Source organism: Peromyscus eremicus, chromosome 20, assembly GCF_949786415.1.
Source record: "Peromyscus eremicus chromosome 20, PerEre_H2_v1, whole genome shotgun sequence".
NCBI classification, from domain to species: domain Eukaryota; kingdom Metazoa; phylum Chordata; class Mammalia; order Rodentia; family Cricetidae; genus Peromyscus; species Peromyscus eremicus.
This window is the reverse complement of record NC_081436.1, coordinates 57,203,731-57,226,632: the sequence shown is the minus strand read 5'-3', so window position 1 is coordinate 57,226,632 and position 22,902 is coordinate 57,203,731. Positions and strand designations below refer to the sequence as shown.

Sequence of the window (22,902 nt, the reverse complement as noted above, 5' to 3'; positions counted from 1 at the left end):
CACTGCTCACTAATAATTTGCTGCTGTTATATTTTTTAATCTGCTCTATAAAGAACTCTGAATTTGAATTCCCTTAGTTTGATTTTATATTTTTTACATTTACTATTTTATAAAATGAGCTCATAATTGTAGCAAATAAATTCTCTAAAGCTGTAAACAAATGTGTGCCTGTGTAATTATGCTCCCCATACTACTCCCTGCTCTTCTTCAAGTTCATGGCCTCCTTTTTCACTAATTGCTATTGCATGTGTGTGTATGTGTGTGTGTGTGTGTGTGTAATATTAAATATATTTCTAAATAATGTGTTCAGTAGGTATAATATTACTTGTGTGTATGCTTTTAGAGAAAATTTTTTGTAAAATGCAAAGGCCATTCCATCTCTTTAGACTGACAATGGATTGCCTATTTAGAGGTGAAAAAAATCTTGCTTAAAGAAGATGAAAGTGTCTCTGTCAGTTGACCTCTTTCACATCCTCTTTCACACTCTCTGGCCTCAAGTCTAAGATTTAGTCCATTGATCTACATATACTAGTCCTATACACGTTGTTATGCCTTCTGGACAACACACATGTTACTTGTGCTCTCTGCAAAGGGCTGGTCCTCTACTGTATTCCTTTCAAGGACTTAGCCATCATCTCTCTATTAAAGCCAACCTACCTATGCTTTAATACTGGGCCCATTTTTTTCTAGGTATGAAGATAAATTACTCGTATTTTTAAGTTCCCCATGGAAGTGACAAGATGTGCTAGACTTGGTAACTCCTTTATAATGTTTTAGTGAGAACAGACTTAATACAGATAAAGTTTACATAGTACCAGGGTCACACTAAACATTCAATAAAACCATTAAGAAAAGTCAATAGATGTTGGGTAGTACCCTTACTCTGTCCTGGTAATGACATTTTATGTGGTGTGTGTGTGTGTGTGTGTGTGTGTGTGTTTTGCTGTGTGTGCAGATGCACTTGTGTGTGCCAGAAGTGCACCTCAGGTTTTCTTTCTCAGGTGCCATCCACCTTGTGTACTGAGATAGGGTCTCTCACTGAGCCAGATCTTGCCAAGGAGGCTAGGCTATTTGGCTAGTAGAGCCCAGAAGATTCACGTCTCCCCACCTTCTCAAGATTGGGATTATATGGCTTGCCTCATGCCCAGCTTTTTTCCCATCATTCCTGGGGATCCAACTCGGGTCCCGATGCTCACATAACTGGCCCTTTACTGACTGTGCTAACTCCCAGGTCTCCTTGCCAGGATTTTAGTACACATGTGTGGCTAGTGCCTGCCAACCTGGGTTCACCACTAATGAAGAATTCAGGAACATAATACTCATTTGATTGTTTTTCTACAAATCTCCAGTTTCCTTGAAGCCACTAAAATACTAAGACTAAAGTATATTGTCTCTCCCCAGGCATATGAACAATGTGAGGACATGTAGGAAGTTAAGTTTTTGATACATCAAAACAAAAAGAACCATTATTCCCTGGAAGAGACTGTATAAAAGAGTAGTTGTTACAAAATTATTTTTGAATGAAAGATGAATTCATGAATCACATTTAGTACAGCAGGAATGCGCGCTAAGCTGACTTGAACAACGCGATAAGGAATGTGTCACTTCATGATTAGCTTGGAGAATGGTTCCTTTTTCAGTTTTTCTTTTCTTTACTGTTTTTTATTGTTCTTTTTCATTTCTTTGCCATTAATTAAATTCTCAATTTCGTATTATGATGTGGTTTCTACTGCTTCCAATGTATGTGGTGATATCTTAATAATCACCAGAATCACCAGTGTACAGGGATGATGTTGACTAGTGGTGGTAGTCACAGTGCTCAGTTGTCCTCTCTAAAGCATTTGAGGCATTGTTTCCATGCCATTGTCAGTGTGAACTTTTTAATTCTAGCAATAACTATGATCTGCCCAAAAGCACGAAGCAAGCCACTAAGCTCTGACACTGTGATCACACTGAAGGAAGTATTTCTCTAGTGGGTAATGTGCCTAAGAATAAATGTGACCCAATGTTTGCAAAGATTACACAAAAATAAATGTGGTACCCGGAAACTGCAAAAAGTGGCTATGATGCAGTCTGAAATGACTGCTGGCCTAAGATACAACTGTTGCCTGACCAGTGCAAGAGGAAAGCATGGTGGGTTGTTACTGAAAGTATGTTTCTTAGGAAATTTAGAGTAAGTGGTTCATGTGGCATCGTATGTTCTAGTATGAAAGCACTATGAAGTGGAAGAGATTGTTCTATGGAAAGATGGGTTTGCAGTTTTTGGATCAAATGAAATTTGGAGGAAGTTACATATCTGCTCATTGTGCACCAGACATACTTTGCCATGGAACGTTAATGCATTATCACATAATTTTCATTTCTTTGTGATAAAACATATAAAACTGATTCCTAGAGAAACTTGAACTATCCAGTAGACTGCACGTATTTATGATGTTCTATGAGCTCCTTGTGTAGAAGTGGTAATCCCATTTTTAGATATCAGAAAACTGAGACTAAAAGAAGCAGCTTGGAAGGCTCTTGGGAGTTAGTCTAGAGCACTGTGTTCAGTTGTACACTGAAGAAATCCTGCTTGCAAACAACACTTACTAATGTTTGTTTAATCAAATTTTGTTCCTTAGGAGAGATAGAAAGGACTAAAACTTAGTGCCTGACTGTATGCCTTGCTTTATATCAAACATCTCATTTCATTCCTTCCCTGTCATGGCAAAGTAGGCAAAATTATCCTGCCAGATGTTTTCTACCTAACCATTGGACAGAGAAAACTCACTAAGAATGTATTCTTGTGGGCTATATGGTATTATATTTGAGATCATGCCCCAAATGACTAAAGTACATTGAACCCAAAGTTAAATTGTTTTGTAAGTTGCACAAAACTTGTTATTATGACACTGTTCGAACTCTCAATATTTATTTTAGGAAATTTAATGTCACATTATGGTACATTAATTTTGCAATATTTATATGCATATAAATTTAAAAGTAAAATAATCTCATAAAGTCATTTGATAAACAATAAACCTATATAATCAATAAATTTTGGTCATAAAATAAAGATTGGAAATGTGTTTCATAACTAAAATGAAATCAAAGTTTATCTAGCAACTTACATTTAATTCAGCACTATATTATGTATACTTTAAAATTCAAATGTCAAATAACTAAAGACTATGTGTCGCTCAATTGAAAATATAAAGACAAAGAAGAATAACATCTAGATAGAAACCATAGTGAGAGGTACATCTGTTGTGTGCCTCTTTAGTGAGCTAAAATGGCCAGAACACTTAATTGAGAGTAAAGGGAATGCAAACTAACAAGAACAAAGTCTGCAGCTATCAGAGCCCAAAACTCAGTGGAGAATCGGACAGTCCTCTCCAAAGTTTTAAATATTCAGCCAGGACAAGATTTGTTTGATGGCTGCATCATTAAAAGGAAGAACTATATTTGAAGTGTTAGCGTGTCAGACAGTTCAGTCTGTGTTATTATTTCCACGGTTTTCATCATAAAGCAGACACCGACACCTTTCCCACACCCTGCGTGGATGCTCAGGGAGGCTGGCACCTGTCATATTTGCTATCATAATTTCTCAATAAATGAACAGGGAAGACATTTGGTTACTGATATTGGAGTCGAACTTCAAACCAAGGCAGAAATTTTAAGGTCACCCTCCTTGCTTCTAACAGCTTACAGACATGTTTATTAGACAAACAGTGGGGGATGAAATTAACTTGTGATAAGTAGGCAGACATATGAGCTCTGTGAGAACTTCCATGCTGGACATTTCTGAAATCATGCAAAAAATACTACCCAACTCCATGTGCTTAAGTCTTGGGATGATAAGAAAAATATGTTTTCAATCTTTCTCCCAACGTATTCATCTCAATATGAGAATAGATACGTCTCATATTAATACTTAATTTATAAATACTCATGAGCTCTATTAAAATTCTCTGGCAAAATCTTACCATACTTTTCTTCCAGTGGACTCTAACTTAGAGTTTGGCAGGCTCTGTCTGATTAGCAGGTTTTTTTCTTCCCAATCACATTACTGAGCACACCCAAATGGAGCTCTCCAGACTCACTGTTTAAAACAAGTTCTTTACAAAATATCTCTGAGGCTTGTTTAGACTATCTAAAGGAGATACAATGTAAGGAAATGGAGTGTAACAGAAATGTGAAATGTCTCTAAAACAAGATCACTTCATGTAAAGTTATCTTGTGTATGCCTATCTAGACATGAAAGCCTGAGACGGGGCTTTCTTTTTTTTTAATGTAGCACCACGAGTCAAGGATCTGCCACATGTGTACATTGCATACCCACACTGAACCGTGACGTGAATGGTCACACAAGCCACAGCTCAATGACTACAATCAGTTTCAGATGTAAGCGGTGCTCTCGCTTATCTCCATTTATAGTCCCATCTCCACTCCAAAGGGCTGATTGCAGAGGAGAACTACACAAGATGAACTCAGGCTCCAAACTTTAAAGCTCTCTACTGAGCTGCAGGCCAGGACTCTGCTTAAACTCGATATGTGCAAAAGGGCATTGCTTCAGCAGTGGTTGAATAAGAGCGGGGTGAGATGTTCAAATGGAAAGGCGTTTGCTGCATGAGCCTGGTGACCTGAATTTGATCTTCAGAACCCATGTAGATGTGGAAGCAGAGAAGCAACTCCATGAAGTTGTCCCTTGACCCACACATGTACACTATGGCACACACATACTCATATTCATACATACATCAGTCCTACACACAATAAAGAAAGAAGAGTAAATGGATGGATAGCTTCTCAAGACATATTGACTTGCAGCTGTGAGGTTATATGGCTCCAGATATTCCAGTCATATACAATTTAAGTTTCATCCTCACAAAGACATCCCCAAAGTGCATAGATATCACTGTCATATCTCTGCACAGGATCAAGGACAAGGGATATTAGTGAATACTTTCCAACAACCATCTTTCCTTACTATAAAAATTATTGAGGACCATCTCTTTCCTCTTTTCTCTACATGTATCACTTCCCTCTCTCCTGAAAATGGAAACAATTAAAATTAATTATAAATCAAGAACCCCCCCTGAAAAAACTCACCCCAGAGCTCTGAACTAATTTCTGTCCTATACAAAAGTATCTAACACCATAATGTCAAATATATAACCATCACTATATAAGAGATTTTATCAGTGTTAAAAATACCAAGAATGAGCCAGGCAGTGGTGGCTCACACCTTTAATCCCAGCACTTGAGAGGCAGAGACAGGAAGATCTCTGTGAGTTCAAGGCCAGCCTGGTCTACAAAGTGTGTTGCAGGACAGCCAGAACTGTTACACAGAGAAATCTTGTCTCAGAAAAAAAAGAACCAAGAATGAAAGATAATTTTTATAAAATCCTTTTAGAAAGACATTGCAGATACCCCAACGCAAACTTAAAAATAAATGTTCTGAACTTAGAGAGCTGTGAAAACTGTCAGCAAACTCTTTATGAATGCTTTTCCAACTGCATTTGTACTGGCCATAGTGGAACAGAGAACAGAGTAGCAAACCTTTACTCGCTTGCACGAAACAAAATATTTACAAAGCCAGAAGAAGGGAAGGGTTCTTACCACCTTCTTTAGTGCACAGGCTGACGAGGTTGTGGACCGTGTCCATGAGTTCCAGCTGCTGCTTCTGAAGGACGCTGTTGTTGTTGGTGGCTCTGCTCAGTTGCTTCTCTAACTCCTGGATGATGAAGGTTTGACGCGTAACCAAACCCTGAAGGTTTTCCTTCTCTTCCTTCAGGGTGTCCAATTCTTCCTTGTGTTTTCCCTCCATTTCTAAAATTTTATGTTCTAATAAACTACAAGGAAATGAAAATAAGACTTAATTCTTACAGTGCCAGAGAAATAGTACTGTAATCCTACTTGTTCCCAAGAGTAAGATTAGAAGTTTAAATTGTGTGTGTGTGTGTGTGTGTGTGTGTGTGTGTGTGTGTGTGTTTGTGCAGGCATACATATTTGCTTACACATGCCATGGTGCATTTGCACATTTCAGACAATAATTTACAAGTGTCAGTCACTTCCTTCCCTATGTGGGTTCTGAGGATTGAACTCAAATTGTCAGGCTTGGCATTAAGGACCCTCACCCACTCTGAAGTCTTGCTTGTTCATAAAAGTGTTTTTTTTTAAGGGACAAAAAAATATATATAGTGTCAGCCATGTGAAAAATACAAATCCAAACCACAGTGAGCTTCTATTTCACCATTGGCAGAATGCCAATCATTAAGAGAATAGCAACAAAGAGCCCAGTGGCTAAGAGCACTTACTGCTCTTATGGAGAACCCAGGCTCTTTTCTCAGCACCCACATAGCAACTTACAATTGTGCTTGCAATTCCAGTTACAGAAGATGGAAATGCCTCTTTTAACCCCCACGGGCCCATGCGTGCACCTGGCTCATATACACACTCATGCACACATAAACACATAAAATTGATTATGAAAAAAAAAACAACTTCAAATGCTGACAAAGATACAGACAGGGGAACTTTTATACAAGTAAGACTCTATCAAGGCAGATTCTGCGGGACCAGAATGTAAAATTAAACAATCCTGTATTAAACTTCTAGCTTACTTTGAAGCCAGACTTCTGGATGAGATCTAGGGAACCACAGGTTCTGAAATCACTATTCAGGCAGCTCAGAAAAGGAAGAATCCATTAGATGAGCACCATAGTCTTACAGAGAAACATGGGATACTTTGCTCAGAGTGATGCAACCTTAGGAAACTTCTCTCAGCACGCTTGCAATGACACCCTCCTTGAGCAGTGTGCATAAAAAGCGACAGATAATGCAGAAGCACTTGGGGATCTGAGCAACTGACTTGAAATAAAATGCATTTTACACTTTATAGAGTGTCTAATATACTAGTATTCTTGTGGGGAAAGGCTTACTCAGTTTTCTTAGTTCTGTTTTCAGACGGTTCCAAGCAATCCTTAGTTTACAAGGTGCTATTCCAATGCAGCACACCCAGAATGGGCACTTAATTTACCTTGGAGAAATATAGAGCTGAATCATTCCTATAAGTCTTCAAAAAGAAGACACTAGGGAGTGTTTTAAATTTAATACTTAAATTATACAATCTAGTGTGTTTGAAGAGTCAAACTTTCCAACTGTTTGCGCTAAGGGGTAAGATGTAACATCTGATCATCTTTACACAGATGAAGAAGTGTGGCAAGAAATGCTCAAGGACCATCCAGATCTTTGCTAACAAATGTGCTCTCCAAAGGAGAATGTAGCCTAGTGTACGGCAGAACAACTGCTAGAGAGCTGGGCCCATGTGTGAGACCTGCCTAATTCACAGAACTTTTGGGAGTGAGCCAAGATTCACATAGGCAAGTTCCACATTTATACCCAATAAGGGAAGCCACATTTCTCTCCCAAGTTTCCTTTATTTTACTAGAAGCCAGTAAGAAAGAATCCTTCACTTCTACTGACCATACAGAGACCTCTATTTGAAAAGTGACTAGGAGAAATCGTGAGGGTCATTTATATTTGGTTAAATCCCTGTTCAGAACTGAAAAAGTTAGAAAAGGAAGCCAAAGTAAGATGAAAGAAAGGTTCTCTAGGGGATGAGTATGATGCAGTATCTTTTAGCAGTTTCTTCTGTGCCAATAACTTGTTGCTGCTAGGAAACTCATAAGGGGGAAAAGAAACAGAGACGGGGTGGGGGAGAAAAGCAGTCAACTATTCTGTTGTCCATATTGGTTAAAAATGTCATCCACATACCACTTAACTGAGGAGTTCTCTGCTGTGGGTGTTGGGGAAGCCTTCCTCTCTGCTTGTAGACTTTTGGCTTTTGATCTGAGAATTAACCACAACTGATACTCCAGCTCATTTTTAGTTTACTTTTTAGTTATGTTTGCTCCTATTTCGGGAGTAGTGATCAGATACACGACTCCCACAATTTAGAGTCATTAACTTATAAGAAAATTGTGTGTCAGACTCCCTTCAGTTATAGTATACCACCAGGAAATCTTTAGCATTAACTGCTAAAATGATGATCCTGTATATATAGCTCATGACTTGGAAGCTAAAGAGACATATGATGCTGGATAAAAGTTCTAAATAACATTTTTGTCCCAGAAGTAAAATCAGAACTGGCCTTCCATGTTTCCTAATTAGCAGGCAATATCAGGTTCTAGTTATAAGTCATATTTATTAGTTGCTAAGTACCAATAGTTAAGTGGAATATAAGATGGCAGTATTTCCACACTAAGGATTTATTTTTAGACAGCAAGCCTCAGAGAAAAATCATAAGCAACAAGAAACTTCTGTTTCCAACATAATACATTTTTCATACTTTGCATCAATATTTTTCCACTTCTGCTTCTAATGTACTGCAAGAACAGCGCATATGCTGGGGTGGCTGCTTCTCTACTAGAGACGTCAGTAAAAGACATTGGTTGTTTTGTTTTGTTTTGTTTTTTAATCACAATTTGGAAAGCTATGAGAATGAAAAGTTGACTAAGAAAATCCTTGATCCAAAGAAAACAATCCTGGATATTGTTCTTTCCTTTGCAAAAGGAATATACATTAGTATATTGGAAAGAACACTAATTTTTGTAATTTATTAAATGGGTGTTAATCTACCATGACTTCCAGGTATCAAGTGGCATTAACCCAGCCTGTCACCTTAGAAGAGATATTCATGAAGACAAAGAAGCAGCCATCATTGAGATGCAAGAAGACAATGATCAAAGACATCTCGAAGGACTGGGAAACCAAAGCAGCACCTCTCTGGCTACAAGAATTCTGGGACCTTACCACATGGAATAGATAAGGTTTCCAAGAAGGTGTTTCCTTAGATACTGTCACTTCACTCAGGTATCTCTTAGTAGCCCTCATAGTCCAGTTATTCTCTAGTACTGTTATAATCAATCTTTTATGTGTTATAATCTCTAGCCTCCTTCAGAATGGCCATTTCTTCCTGACCCTTCTGTCTCCTTTGAAGGTACTCATCCTCTTTTATATCTACTCTTAATGTGTGGTTTCCAAAAGACTTCTATCTTTGTTTCTTCCTATTTATTGGCTATCTGTGCACTTTGGAAGCCAACCTTTTTCCCCTATTAATTCCAAAATGGTTTGAATTCAAAATTCACTTTCCAAAAAGGTATATACAGTTTATAGCTATTAACACATTTGTAATATAATATAGTATTAGAGTTGTGTAACACTTAAGAAAATCCCTGTCTCCTTTGATTCTTTTCCTTAAAGATGTGTTTTTATTTTTATTATATGTGTATGGGTGTTTTGTCTGCATATATGTCTGTGTACTGTATACATGCAATGTCCATGGAGACCAGAAGAGAGAATCAGATTCTCTAAAGCTGGAGTTATGATTTTTAGCTGCCATGTGGGTGCAGGGAACTGAATCTGTGCAAAAGGTTGTGGAAGAGCAACAACTTAATCATCTCCTCAGTCTCTCTGTTGATTCTTAAGGCATTATAGTTGATTTCAAATAAATTATTTTCAAGCCCTAGAATAGAGGTAGCAATATAAATTTCTTATCCAAAACCTTAACTGTTGAAACCAGGTTTTACAAAACATGTCTCAATTGTTTTATGTTAGAAATCTGTACAAATTTCCACTACTGTAAAATGACTCACATCTCCTTGATGCAGTATAATGCAACCTTTGCGTATGTGATGACTTGAAGAGGAAATGCTCCCCCACAGACTTGGGCATATACTTGATCCCCAGTGTGGGGTACTATTTGGGTAGGTCTGGGAGATGTGACCTTGCTGAAGAAAATATGTCACTGGGGGCAGTTTTTAGGTTTCAAAGTCACAAGCCGTACCCAGTTTTCTCTCTCTCTAGTTCATGCTTACAGTTCAAGAGGTGAGCCCTGAGTACCATGTCTGGTGCCATACCTGCACTGAGTCATCACGACCTCTAACGAACGGTACTCTGGAACCATACACTCACGGTATTTTATTACAGAAATGGAAAAGTAACTGATATAACCTGATTATACTATTTACATCACACCAATCATCAAGGTATCACCTGAAACATCTCCTTAACCCTCTGATTGGTTTGGGATCTTGTGAGTCACAGTGTTTGAACTTACCCATTTTCCCCACCTACAGGAAAAATCTTTTAAAAATCTAAACAGATTTTGTTTTTAAAGATATATTTTATTTTTAGTGTGTGTGTGTGTGTGTGTGTGTGTGTGTGTGTGTGTGTGTGTGTGTGTTTGTGTGCCCACAGAGGAAAGCCAGAGGCATCAGAACCCTGCTGCAGTTACAGGGAGATGTCAGCTTCCAGACACAAATACTAGGAACTGAACTCAAGTCATTTGAAAAATAATGTGTGTTTTTAATCAGTGAGCCACATTCCCAGTGCCAAGGGTTTCTTAATTATAGCTCTACCTTAAAATGTCTGCCATCAAATTTAATTTTTTTATCCAGTACACTGATCATATTCTATCTGATCCCTGAATCTGTCTATAGATACTCTACCATTACTCTTAATTAGAAAAGTCCGAAGAGCCTTTCTCCATTTGGCATGAAGACCACTAGATAGGAAAGTTGAGTCTTAGGGCATTAAATCCTAAAAATGGACAGGCAAGTTGTTGATTTCCCTGATGATAACATTTAACAAGTTTAGCTGAGGTTTAAGCTCATAACAAAACATGGGATGCTTACCCCAAACTTCAGTGCATGGATTTTTGTTTCAGAGTTTATTAAACAGAAAGAGAGCTCCACTGTCAAGTTTTTGGAAGATTCAGATTGAATAAACCATTTTTCCCGGGATGCTTCTTTTGAGATTAGTGTTCCATGGAACAACAGTTTACCAACTGTGCATTCAGTCTATACAAATTGAGCTACAAATTCCAAAACAGAGTTTCTCACAGGATTTTCAGTACTTCCTGTTTCCCATCTTTCTGGGAGCACTTTGAGAAGAGACATGCATAGGATTTTGGCACTTAACTTCTAGTTTGAGGCAGAGGTGCACTTTAATGAAGAATAAAATAAACAAAATAATCTAGGTCTTGAACTTCAGTAAAAGCTCATGAAAGAATATACATAATTTGAACATTCTGACTGATTTGCTTGCCCTGCACACACCATCCTTTTTTACAATATATCTTCTTGGAAATATTTAAAACCATTGGATACATCTTGAAGTTTTCACATAAATGCTCTCCCTTTCAAATTGTTTCCCACAATAGAATTCTTAACATAGCAGCCAATGAGTGCCTAGTGGTGAGAACTGCCTATGCTGTGTGTAAATATAGCTCTTGACTCAAGGAAGAGATGTTGAAAATATAGAAACCTTCTCATTTTTATCTGTCTGAACTTATTTACAAATGTTTTAATTATTTCCTTGCTTGTAGTATGCACTGTGTTGCCATATGGTGCAAATATGGGCATGAGCTTTTTCTAGATTAAATTTATAATTTATTACTAAATTAAGTACTAAATTCTCTTTCATAATACAGTTGCATTTGTTTGGTAATTCAAATTTGGGGCAGAATTACAAACACTATAAAGTCAACATCAAACAGTCAGCTTTTTAAAGCCTGAGGAAGTAACAATAAGCTAAATAAATATAGTGTAGAAGCCAGAAATAAGGAAGAAAGAAGACTGATACATTTTGTGACTTAAAAACATGTAACACATATATTTGACTAGATAAAATATTATATATATATATAATAACAGAATATATATACCACAAAGAATTCATATGAGTTAGTAAAGCAAAGACAAGTGATATAATAAAATCAAAACACATGGACAATCCAGTCACAGAAGAAATGCAAATAGCTAACAAGCATGACAAGATGATACCCTAGTAAGCGTAGCAGGAAGGTTTTGGAAGATTAAAACACACACACACACACACACACACAAACACACAAACACACACACACACACAAACACACAAACACACACACACGGTGAGAATAGAAAATTCAAAATAATTGTTTACATTTTACAAAATTTTATATAATCAATATGTATCTAACAAATAATACTTTATTAGTATAAAATTGAATATAGTCCCCACATTTGGGAAGCTGAAGCAGGAGTACTGTGACAAGTTCAAGTCAGTCTTTGCTACATAGTGAATTCCTAGCTAGCCTGGACCAGTTAATGAAATTCTGTCTCAAAAATGTAAAACAAACCAAAAAAAAAATAAAAACTGAATAAAGCAAAGTGTAAATTATGGTGTATTAAAATTGAGTTGGTATTTATTCTCTAAATTACAAGAGGTTTGATTGCATACAATTACACATATATTAATGTAAGATATTTGTGACATATTTTATGAAATAATAGGAATAAGACTATATTTAAAATAATATTTAAAATGTATGTACATAGCATATAAATATGTACATATAAATAAAACTGTATGTTAGAATGTATTTGTGTAAACATCCTAAAGGTTGATATAGCTGTATAAAAATGTGTGCACTACATATTCATGATTACATTGATAGTGTACTTGTAGAAAGAATAGATGAATAAGCACTATTTTGTATAGCAGTTGGTGCAAAGGATGTGCAAGGGAAGGTAATGATGTAGAAATTAGCCAAACTTTGGTCTTTAATTGTATATACTCATATATAACTTGCTTTTTAAATTTTTTCAAGGAATGAATTTCCTAGAAATCTATAATGGACTTTGTAGACACTGTTAAGTAGTTTAAAAGTTGGACTGAATTACTGAGCCTCAGCCTGTAGATTAAGAACCTTAGCTGCTATACAGTGGGACATTAGGTGTGCATAATTGTGATGTGAGCATTATGTTTTAATAATGATAAAAAACAATGAAAAGTTTTCAGTATTTAGTGTAAATCGTATGATTTGTGTTTTCTACTAAAAATATTTTTATTATGTGTATGTTAATTAAGTTAGGTGTGTGTGTGTGTGTGTGTGTGTGTGCATGCAGGTGTGTATAAATGGCATTTTGGGAGCTAGAAACACTGGTATGATACTGATCATTATTCATTCAACATCTGAAAAACTATATTAGTTTTATATAGTTCTATATTTAGAACTATATATACTATGTGAGGAGAACTGGACCTGATAGTACAAAGATAATACATAAATGCAGCCTCTGTTCCAGAAGATTACTTCCTAATGCTATACACTCATGTACTCATACATAAACACACATGTCATAGAATGGGTCAAATAACGGCAGGAAGACAGGTATCCTCTAGGTTGTAACTCAGCGAGTTACATTTCCTCATTACTTGGAGCCAAAGTAGTATGTACAGTAAGGTTTCAAGGATGAACAGGAGTTTGCCAACCAAATAAGGAATGTCAGCCATGCTAGACAAATCAAACATCAAATTAGTATAGAATAACATCATGTGGTAAAGTGGGATACATCTAACATAATTAAACACAGCTATGCCTGCCAGGCACTGTACTTTGTGTTTCATGTACCTTCATGTATCATTAATCTTCATGTCAACTTCAAACAGTATTATCATCATCATCTCTATGTTAAACATTAGCCAACAAGCCACAGAGAGTCTCATTAACTAGCCTAGAGTCACACAAATAACATATGATAGAGCTAGTTACAGCAAGAAAAGAGGAAAGTGAAACCCAGTCAATCTGGTCTCAGAATCCCTGCTGGGAGCTGTAAGTCTATTCCTTCTAAACTAAAAACCAGTAAGGGGAAAAGGCTGCAGAATGATTGTAATAATGGCCAGACACTATGTTCTGCACTAAAGAATGTGAACTTCTCATGATCCTCTGTAATATTCAATGGGTAGAAGAACCTTACAAGGAAAAGATTGTTATTTAAACAAAAATGATTTTGTCCATGACCTGAGTAGGTCACACTGGCACAAAGCACAAGGTCACTTCAGTGGGACAGTTGAGAATTGATGTGAGTTGACAAATTGATGGAGCTAGAAAAGACCAGACATGTTTGAAGAAGATTTCAGTGGTGGGAATCATCAAGATCAACCAAAGTTGGTGAGATGTAGAGGATCCAGGGAAAGGGAAGAATTAAGATGGCTCTTAGACGCCCAATTAGCTCAGAACTCTCTATTGCTCTTAGCTCCTAAGGCTATTGAAACTGAGAAGACATAAGCATCTGCCATTCAGTTCATTATGTAAGAAACAGAGGATAAAGGTAACTCTCCCTCCAATTCTAGTTATAAGAATTAGGATACCATAGTAGATTGGGTTTTTCTTCTTTTTTTGCTGTTGGGGACAGAAATGAATGATTTATGCAATCTAGGCAAGCACTCTACTACTGAGCATGCTCAGCCCTGAGAACCTCGTATTTTAAGACCCTTGTCCTTGGTCAATATTTAATTAAATCCAATCAAATATCTAATGCTAGAGTTTAGCGAGTCTTCATGTTAGTACTTTTTAAAGGCCTTATCAAATGCAGGATAGCTCCAAACAGAAAGCTTTTCATTTCCTCAGAAATACTTTTAAAACATCAATATTTCCTTAGTAACTTCTTAGTAAGACAGAATTTAGTATCTTGCAATTGTGTAAGATTCAACCGATTAAACATAATTAGCTTAATGATTTTTTATAACTCCAGTTGGGAGATAGATGAGACTTGTCAACTAAGTTCAGTGAATTCCCAGTTAAAATAAATAGTTTATATGTCCTACTCCAGCATTAGAAGGACTAAATAATAGTCTACCTTGGTAGGCCAAAATCAACCAACCAGTCTACCCTTCTCTTCAATTTTATATTTGTTTGTTTTAAGAGAATCACTTGATGACCACTCCAGTTACACCCTAGGCTGCATCATGCTGGAAAGTATTTCTTATAGTAATTAACACAGGAAATCATCATGGAATCAAATGTGGGTTCTGCTGTGTACTAACTCTTTAGTCATGGGCCAATTATTTGAACTCTATGAGCTTCAGCCTTCTAATTATGATGTGGAAATAATATATTCTTTAGAAGACTGCTTGGAGGGGTAGCAACAGGGAATGGCATGCATCTAACACAGATGTTTACATTTTTAGATGGCAGTGAGATCAGCTAGAAAGGTGTTGGACTGTCATCAAATGTCTAGTCCCATGTTATTCTAAGCTATCTTACTGAAGGTTTTCCTTGTCTTCACCTGGTACACTCAGTAAAGCCTGAATGTGGTCAAACTCTGGGAGCCCAGTCAAAGAGAGGGAAGATGGATTATATGAGCAAGAGGGGTCAAGATCATGATAGGGAAATCTACAGAGACAACTGAACCAAGCTTGTGGGAACTCATGAACTTTAGATTGACAGCTGTGGAAACTGCATGGAATCAGACTAGTCCCTCTGCATATAGGAGACAGTTGTGTAGCTGGGTCTATTTAAGGGGTCCCTAGCAATGGGATCAGGATCTATCCCTCATGCATGAGCTGGCTTTCTGGAGCCCATTACCTATGGTAGGGCTTCTTGCTCAGCCTTGATGCAGGCTGAGGTGGGGGTGGGGGCAGGGCAGCAGGGTGGATGGCTTAGTACTGCCTCAACTGAATATAACCAGGATTTGCTGACTCACCATGGGAGGCCTTACACTTTTGGAGGAAAAAGGCTGGGGGAGCGGGAGGCGGGATGAGAGAAGGATCTGTGGTTGGTATGTAAAATGAATTAAACTTTTTCTTATATTAAAAAAAAAGAAAGAAAAGAAAGCCTGAATGCTCCACTTTGTATAGATGTATTACTACTTTTCCTTCTGGTATACTTTGTTGTGACAAAGAAGTTTCTTCTATAATATTTTTCTGCCTACCTGTGTTCTCAATTTGGAAAAAAAAAATTTAAAAATTAAGTGGGATATGTGGCCTTGAAACCTGGCTAGGAGACCCGTGCTTCGGAGGCAGGCTCCAAGACAACTATGAATGCAGCTGAAAACAGCAATCATAAAATTACCCAAAATGTCATGAGGTTTATAACTCTTTTTAATAACTCAATTTTGTTGTCCTTGAATTTGAACTTTGTAGATGGCAGTATGGTGTTGCAGTTCAAAAGACTGGACATGCCTAGTAGAGTGATTCCCACTTGCTCAGCTGAATAAAATTTCATTGATGTATATGTTCCTACACATCTCTTTTTTTAAAAAAACAGGGTTTCTCTGTGTTAACAGCCCTGGTGGTCCTGGAATTCATTTTATAGACCAAGCTGGCCTTCAACTCACTGAGATGTGCCTGCTTCTGCCTTCTAAGTGCCAAGATTAAAGGTGTGTGCCACCCCTGTCCCATCTTTTCTTTTTTCTCTATTTTTTTCCCCCTTAGACAGGGTCTCACTAAATAAGGTTGATGCCTGGCTGTCCTAGAACTCATTATGTGGACCAGACTGACCTCAAAGTCACAGAGATCCACTCCCTCTGCCTCTCCAGTGCTGAGACTAGGGGTGCTTGTCCCGAACCCACCTTCTTTCCCATTATTTTTGATCAGAAGAAATGGGATAATATTAGAAAAATGTGATACAGTTTGGCACATAATATCTCCTGCTGCATGATCATAACAACCCCATCACAAGCAAGTCTAATGGATTTCCATTTGCTTGGGTTTTTGATTGTGTATTTTATAGATAGAAATGGGATGCAAAGTCTCTTTCTTCTAAGTAACTTTTTTTTTAAATACCGTGTTTTGAAATTAGGGCAGTGTTCAACCAATAAAAATGAAATTTTCTAAAGAAAGCAGACTAGGAGATTCACAGTCACCTCTGTGAGACTTCTGGGAAAACAAATAGTAAAATTATCCTATTCCTGCTTTGTGCAATTGGGTATTTAGGGGATGAAAACATGAATCCAATGAGGCCAAACATCCACACTCAAGTGCTGTGCTTCAGTTTTCAGGATGTAAGTCAGCAAGACCTCTCAGCATGTGTATGCAGTATAATCCTAACTATAAAACATGATTTTTTTTCTGCCAAAGAGGTAGGAGATACTCTGACTTGGCGGCAAAGGCGGGGAACTTTCTCAAAGCTGCTAAGTCCCACACCCAGACACAACTCCTGACGTTCCGAGGGGAGGAAGCAGAGCTTAATTTAGATAATCCCCTCTGGAAAGTGCATTGGCTGATTCAAACCAGACCTGGATGACTGTGGCATGTTGTTCTTACATTTCAGAGATGCCTCCTTGTAGAAAGAGCTTCTTGTTGTATCTAGGGGATTAGGATTCACATAAAGAATAGGTAGGTAAGATCAATGAACTATTTATAAAAATGTAAACATTTGACTTTGACCTCCTCTCTGCTTACTTGGGAGGACACTGCCTTTGCTGTTTTAGATAGTGCTTGGCAGAATGCCTCTCATTCCCTTGATCGTATGAAAATAAACAATAACAATAAATAGAATCAGGAAATACGCTATGTATCACGAAAAGGATATTTTTGGTTTGTTTGAAGAAAATCTTAAAAATGGTGCAGACAAGGATACACATAACATAAGAGAGTAGCTATTTGGTCCACACACCATTGCATGAACTGGACCCTTCAATAGGAAGACAGACAGATAGTAGCAAGGATACAGCCATGTTGGGAGCTGAGTCTACTAGCAAAGTGCCCTCAAGGACCACTTCTGAGGTAATATTGGATGTTCCAGAATGAAAAAGAAACATGTGCCAAGTTGGGGTATGAGATACATGGAAATTTTCATCTACATGAATATAGAAATGCATTTCAAATTAAAATCCAAGAGGCTTCACTCTGCTCAAAAGGCCTATATGACTAGAAAAAGGGAATGGCTATGACCCTGAAAATCTATCATTAACAGTGAATGACATAAGTTATATGTGGAAGAAAACATTACTTTTCTACAGAAATTAAAATTTGGTTAGAGGGAAACGATCAGATGTGTCAGGAATCGGAATTCTCTGAGAAGCTGGTGCACAAGAAGTCCTTTACACTTGTGCCAGTTTAGAGTTCGTGTGGAAAAGCAGCCTGACTCAGCTTTACTGATAAAACAGAGGCAGTTTTTCATCAGTTTGCCTGAGGAGTATCATCCCAACCACAAAAGATGCCACCTTGTTCTGACAAAGACAGGCAACACTCCTGAGGGCCAGCTCCCAGACTTGTCAGCGTAAGCCCCTATCATATTAATAGCCAGATACAATCTGAAACATCCTTGGGGGAAGCAAAGCTTAGTTTCTATTATTCTCTTCTTCTTACATAAATGTATTAAATATAACAACATTACCCAATAGGAATACACGAATAGGAAATGATAGTAGGCGCTATATTAAAAATCATGTTGGTACACTCTTCCTAGGTTAAGCTTTCAACACTCCTGTTGCCACATCTATGTTTCCAGTTTCATACTGTGGGACTGAGACCCCAGTCCAAAGGGGTAAGCTTGCAAGATTTAGAAAAGAAAAATGCAAGAAGCATGATTAAATTTGAATTTCTAACAAAAATGAAAAAAAAAAAACTTTAAAAATCATGATGGAATGGCCCAAAATCCAAGGGAGATCTATCTATCTATCTATCTATCTATCTATCTATCTATCTATCTATCTATCTATCTATCTATATCTATCTGTCTTTATCTATCTATCTATCTATCTATCTACAGTATATCTACATAGATATAGATATAACATTTTTAAGGAAGGAGGGGAATAAATAACATTAAATGGAGGGAGGAAAGAAGGAAGAAGGGTATATATGAATACAACTGACAGTTAAGGGCCTCAGTTGTCTTTTTAAAGCAAAGGACAGTTAAGAGAATCAATTGTTTTTGTAGTTAAGCATCCATCTTTTAGTGTTTCCCATCAAAACCTATGGCATCCAAGAGTGAACTGAAAAGCTACAGAGCAGGAGACATTGTGCACACCAAAAGGAGAAGCAGTGAAGAATGTATGCTAGCAACATTGTAAGCTATTAATCATAGGTGCTAATAAGTCTGCTGAGCGATGGATCAAAGCCATTCTAGTGTAGATTTGCACAACATGCAATGTAATAAAGATTCGTATTGAAGGGACATTTTATTGACATTGAAGTATATCTCTGTGATGTTCACAGCATCACAGGGAAAAAAGGTAACTGAATTCCTCTTGATTGATGTGATAAAATGCATCATACATAGATGTCTTCAGTTTTTCAATTCCTGGATCATTACCATTTTTATGGTGAAATAGTATAAATATAAACTAACTTGATAATACTACTTCTAATAATAATACTACTTCAGTATCCTTAGATTTTGATGTTCTTATTGTCAATAAATTTTAAACCAACTTTCATGTACTATACTATTTAATTTTAAGTATTTATTTGTTTGTTTATTTATTTATTTATTTATTTATTTATTTATTTATTTATTTATTTATTTATTGGTGCTACAGATCTAACTCAGGTCTCATGCTCACTAGGCTGGTTATATGCCACCAGACTATGTCTTTAGTCCTTAATTTTAAAATAGATATAGTAAGTGTTCTGGCAATTCACCTCACCAAGTTAAATTTTTAAGTAGAGAAATGATGGATGATTAAATTCACATAGTAAAGCATTAGTGTTAACTCTGAGGCCATCTAAAACATTCTGACATCCTGATGACTCTAACCTATTAGGCAATCAGTGTATCCGAAAAGTGAAGAGCACATTCCTTACTTTTACAATGGAAAAAAAGTAGTCTGCACATAACTTACTTTGATAGAAAAGCATCTGTTAGAAACTTACCTGAATTTGGGAGTGGAGAAAGTTTGAGTTTATATACTCAATATCTTTCTTTAAAACTACTAGAGTTATTACTCTGGGAACAAAACTGTCAGTTCCAAGGGTCTGGAGTCAGCTTCACTATGCAGAAGCTAACATCAGTCAATGTCTCCAGAGTACTGGTATATTGAAACTGACTTGCTATTGGACTTTTCCTGTTTGCTCAAAAGGAATCCTATTAACATTTAATTTAAAAAATGAAAAGAAAAATCAACTAAAAATAGCTACATAAATAAGTTTGGCCCATAGCTTGCATTATTGAGGTGAACAGGAGCCTGACAAATGTGCTTGGGGGGAGAACACTGGGGAAGGGAATATACTCAGTCCTCTGGTTGAACTTAGAAGGGACAGAAAGTGGCAGGCTTCCTGAAGATAACATCTATTTGTTCCCTCCATGAATATTAGTAACTGTCTTAATGATATGACAGTCTACTGGCAAAAGCCATTTGAGGAAGTGTTGACTTTGACTCCTGGTTTGATGGTTCAGGCCATCATGACAGGGTCTAGCAGTGGCAGCAGTGAGAGACATCTGATCACACTGGGTCCACAGTCAAGAGTCAGAGAGGGTGATGCTGGGGTTAGCTGGCTTCCTCTTTTTGTTCAGTCTGGGACCAGAGTACATGCGATGGGATGATGCTGCCCACATTTAGGGTCAGTCTTCCTCCCTTTAAATTTCTCTGGAAACTCCCTCACAGGCAGCCCAGAGGTGTTTTCTCTAGGTGATTCTAATGCCATAGAGTTGAGAATGAAAATTAATCACGACCCCCAACCCCCAGGCTAGGCCTGCTTTTCCTGGCCAGTTCACCCCAGAGTTCTACCTCTTTGTTCTTTGTAACAAGCCCATGACAAGCATCCTTGGCTTGTTAATGGAATGAACTCTGTTAAGGCAAGGGAACATAAAGTTTTAACTAGCCAAGTAGCTAATGTGATATTTCTTCATTTCTTTCTTACTTTACTTTTTTTCTGTAATTGATTTTCATTTCCATTTCCCATTTCTGATATAACTTTTTTTACCACCCCTTTATTATCTTTATAGTGATAGCCTTGATATATATATATATGTGTGTGTGTGTGTGTGTGTGTGTGTGTGTGTGTGTGTGTGTGTATGTATGTATGTATGTGTATATATATATATATATATGTATGCTCCAAAATAGATGACTCAACTTTGTGAAAAATATATTTGTACATGCTACTGAGCAATATATGCAGCCCTCTCTGTGGGTTGAGACTGCTGTTTTAATTTTTCTTGTGTGTATTTTTCTCTCCTTTCTAATAAACTTTGAGCTATTTTTATAATCCTAAAAACAAATAACTCAGAAAAACAAGGTAACATTTCAATTGCTCTACATATTCAAAATTCCTGGACAGAAATCTTGAAAGATATTATTATAAGTAGGGCTCACTTCAGCAAGAAAGTTAAGTCATATGGTGGTAACCCTAAATTGATTGTGACTGAAGTAAAGTATACCTGTTACATAGATGCATATTTCTGGTTATTGTAGAACTGGTGGGATAAATAGTAATTTTCAAGAGGATTTTCAATTTTAGAACATTTCATCCAACAGCCAGTTCAGGGTCAAGTTCTGTCAAGTTTATTTATAGTTAAATAGTTTATCCCATATCACCCTACAAGAATAAATAAATGTAACATTTGGTAATATCAGTCACAGTGCATGAGTGACCCCTTGCAGATGCTAAATCAACAGTCAGATTTATTTTATTCGTGCTGGAGTTTAATTGTAATTGTTGGCATTGATGGCTGCTTTTTGCTTGAAGTTCAGAAAGCCTTTAGGTTGTGGATCATGAGAAGTCTTATGTGAGGGGAAAAAGAAGAGAAGGACCAGAAAAACAACCTGGATTCCATTTCTAGTTCTGCCATTAGCAAGATATGTGACTCACTTGGTCTGAGTCACTGGTCCTTCTGCAAAGTAGGAAGGCCCACAGTCCTGACGATGCTCCCCTGCCTCGGGAAGAAAGTCTAGATAGCAGAGTCTAGCTGCAGCAGAAGATGGTATCTGACTACTTCCTACCAGGAAAGTAGTCTTTAGCGGAACACAAGGTATAAGAGCTGAAACATCTTCAAGACAACCAAATATTCAGAAGAAAGTACAATGAAATAGAAGATACATATTCTACAGGAATTGCTGTTTTGCTCAAGCTACCCACAATTAATGTTAATGACTTTGAAATGAGCTAGTGTTTCATTGTCCCGACTTTCAAAATCTTAAAGTTTCATTCACTGACCCGACAGATCTCAAACCTCACAAAACACTACCATATGATGATATCAACAAATCAAATTTATTATGTCCAAATTAAATGACTTTCAGTGCAAAAGTCCCTTCCTAGTTATTCTATGGGCAAGTATTTTCTAGAAATATTATAAATCTGCTTCTCTGTAGCACAAGCTGTCTGAATTTAACTATCTTGTACGTTACAAAGACCCTACAAAGAGTGAGATAAGAGATGACTGAGTAACAGTTCAAGAGGCTCTGCTATTCTCTTCTCTAGGGTCACAAATTTGATGCTGCTGAAGAAATGTCAATCTATTTTGCCAAAATATCAAATCATGTTTGTGTACATGGTGTTATTTGAACAATTGCTCATTGCAGCACCTGAGAACCAAGCAACTCAAGAATTGAAGCAGGACACAGGCCTCCTTGTGGACACACTGGCTGCATTTGTGTCTTCCTCCTCTCTCTCGACTTTGTGCTTCAGATTACCATAACATTAAGTGTTCGGATCCCAGTGAGCTGGAGGATATAAAGATGTGTGCATAAAAATACTTTTAGGGTACAATGATCCTTACCTGTTTTTTTCATGAATCTTCAGAATTTCGTTCGTCTGTTGGAGAAGTTGCTTCTCTAGCTTGTAGGTTGATAATGAATTCTCCAGTAGTTGTATTTCAAGTCGAGATGTTTGGTTTAGTACCTTGAAACAGTTTTTAAAAAACAATTTCAGTCACAAAGCAAGTAGCAGGGAAAAAATTGAGCATTTTAAAAATCATTTTTGTTCTTAATATTTTTCAAAGGGACTTAAGCATATGGTGTTCAATCTACTAAGCAGTGCATTGTAAACTAAAATTAAAGTTGGAGGTGAACTAAATCCATTGGCATCCTCCAATTTTTATACCCTTACATCCTAGGATAACATTTCATATATTTTATCTCCAAAATTTATAAGTGCAAAATATGTTATTAATCCAAGGTCTTGATATTACAGGTTAGTTAG

At 37.0% G+C, this 22,902-nt stretch overlaps 1 protein-coding gene across 3 annotated transcripts in view; it reads right to left on the bottom strand.

The window, feature by feature from the left end:
• The window catches only part of Angpt1 (angiopoietin 1), a 250,764-nt gene that overhangs the window by 69,334 nt on the left and 158,528 nt on the right, over positions 1–22,902 (bottom strand). For 2 of the 3 annotated variants that reach the window (XM_059247852.1, XM_059247854.1), the window contains exons 3-4: positions 22,481–22,602; positions 5,602–5,834 (exon numbers count right to left, since the gene is read on the bottom strand). In XM_059247852.1, coding sequence (XP_059103835.1) covers positions 5,602–5,834; positions 22,481–22,602 — 355 coding nt within the window. The remainder of the gene's footprint in view (positions 1–5,601; positions 5,835–22,480; positions 22,603–22,902) is intronic. The other variant, XM_059247853.1, reaches the window with a different exon arrangement.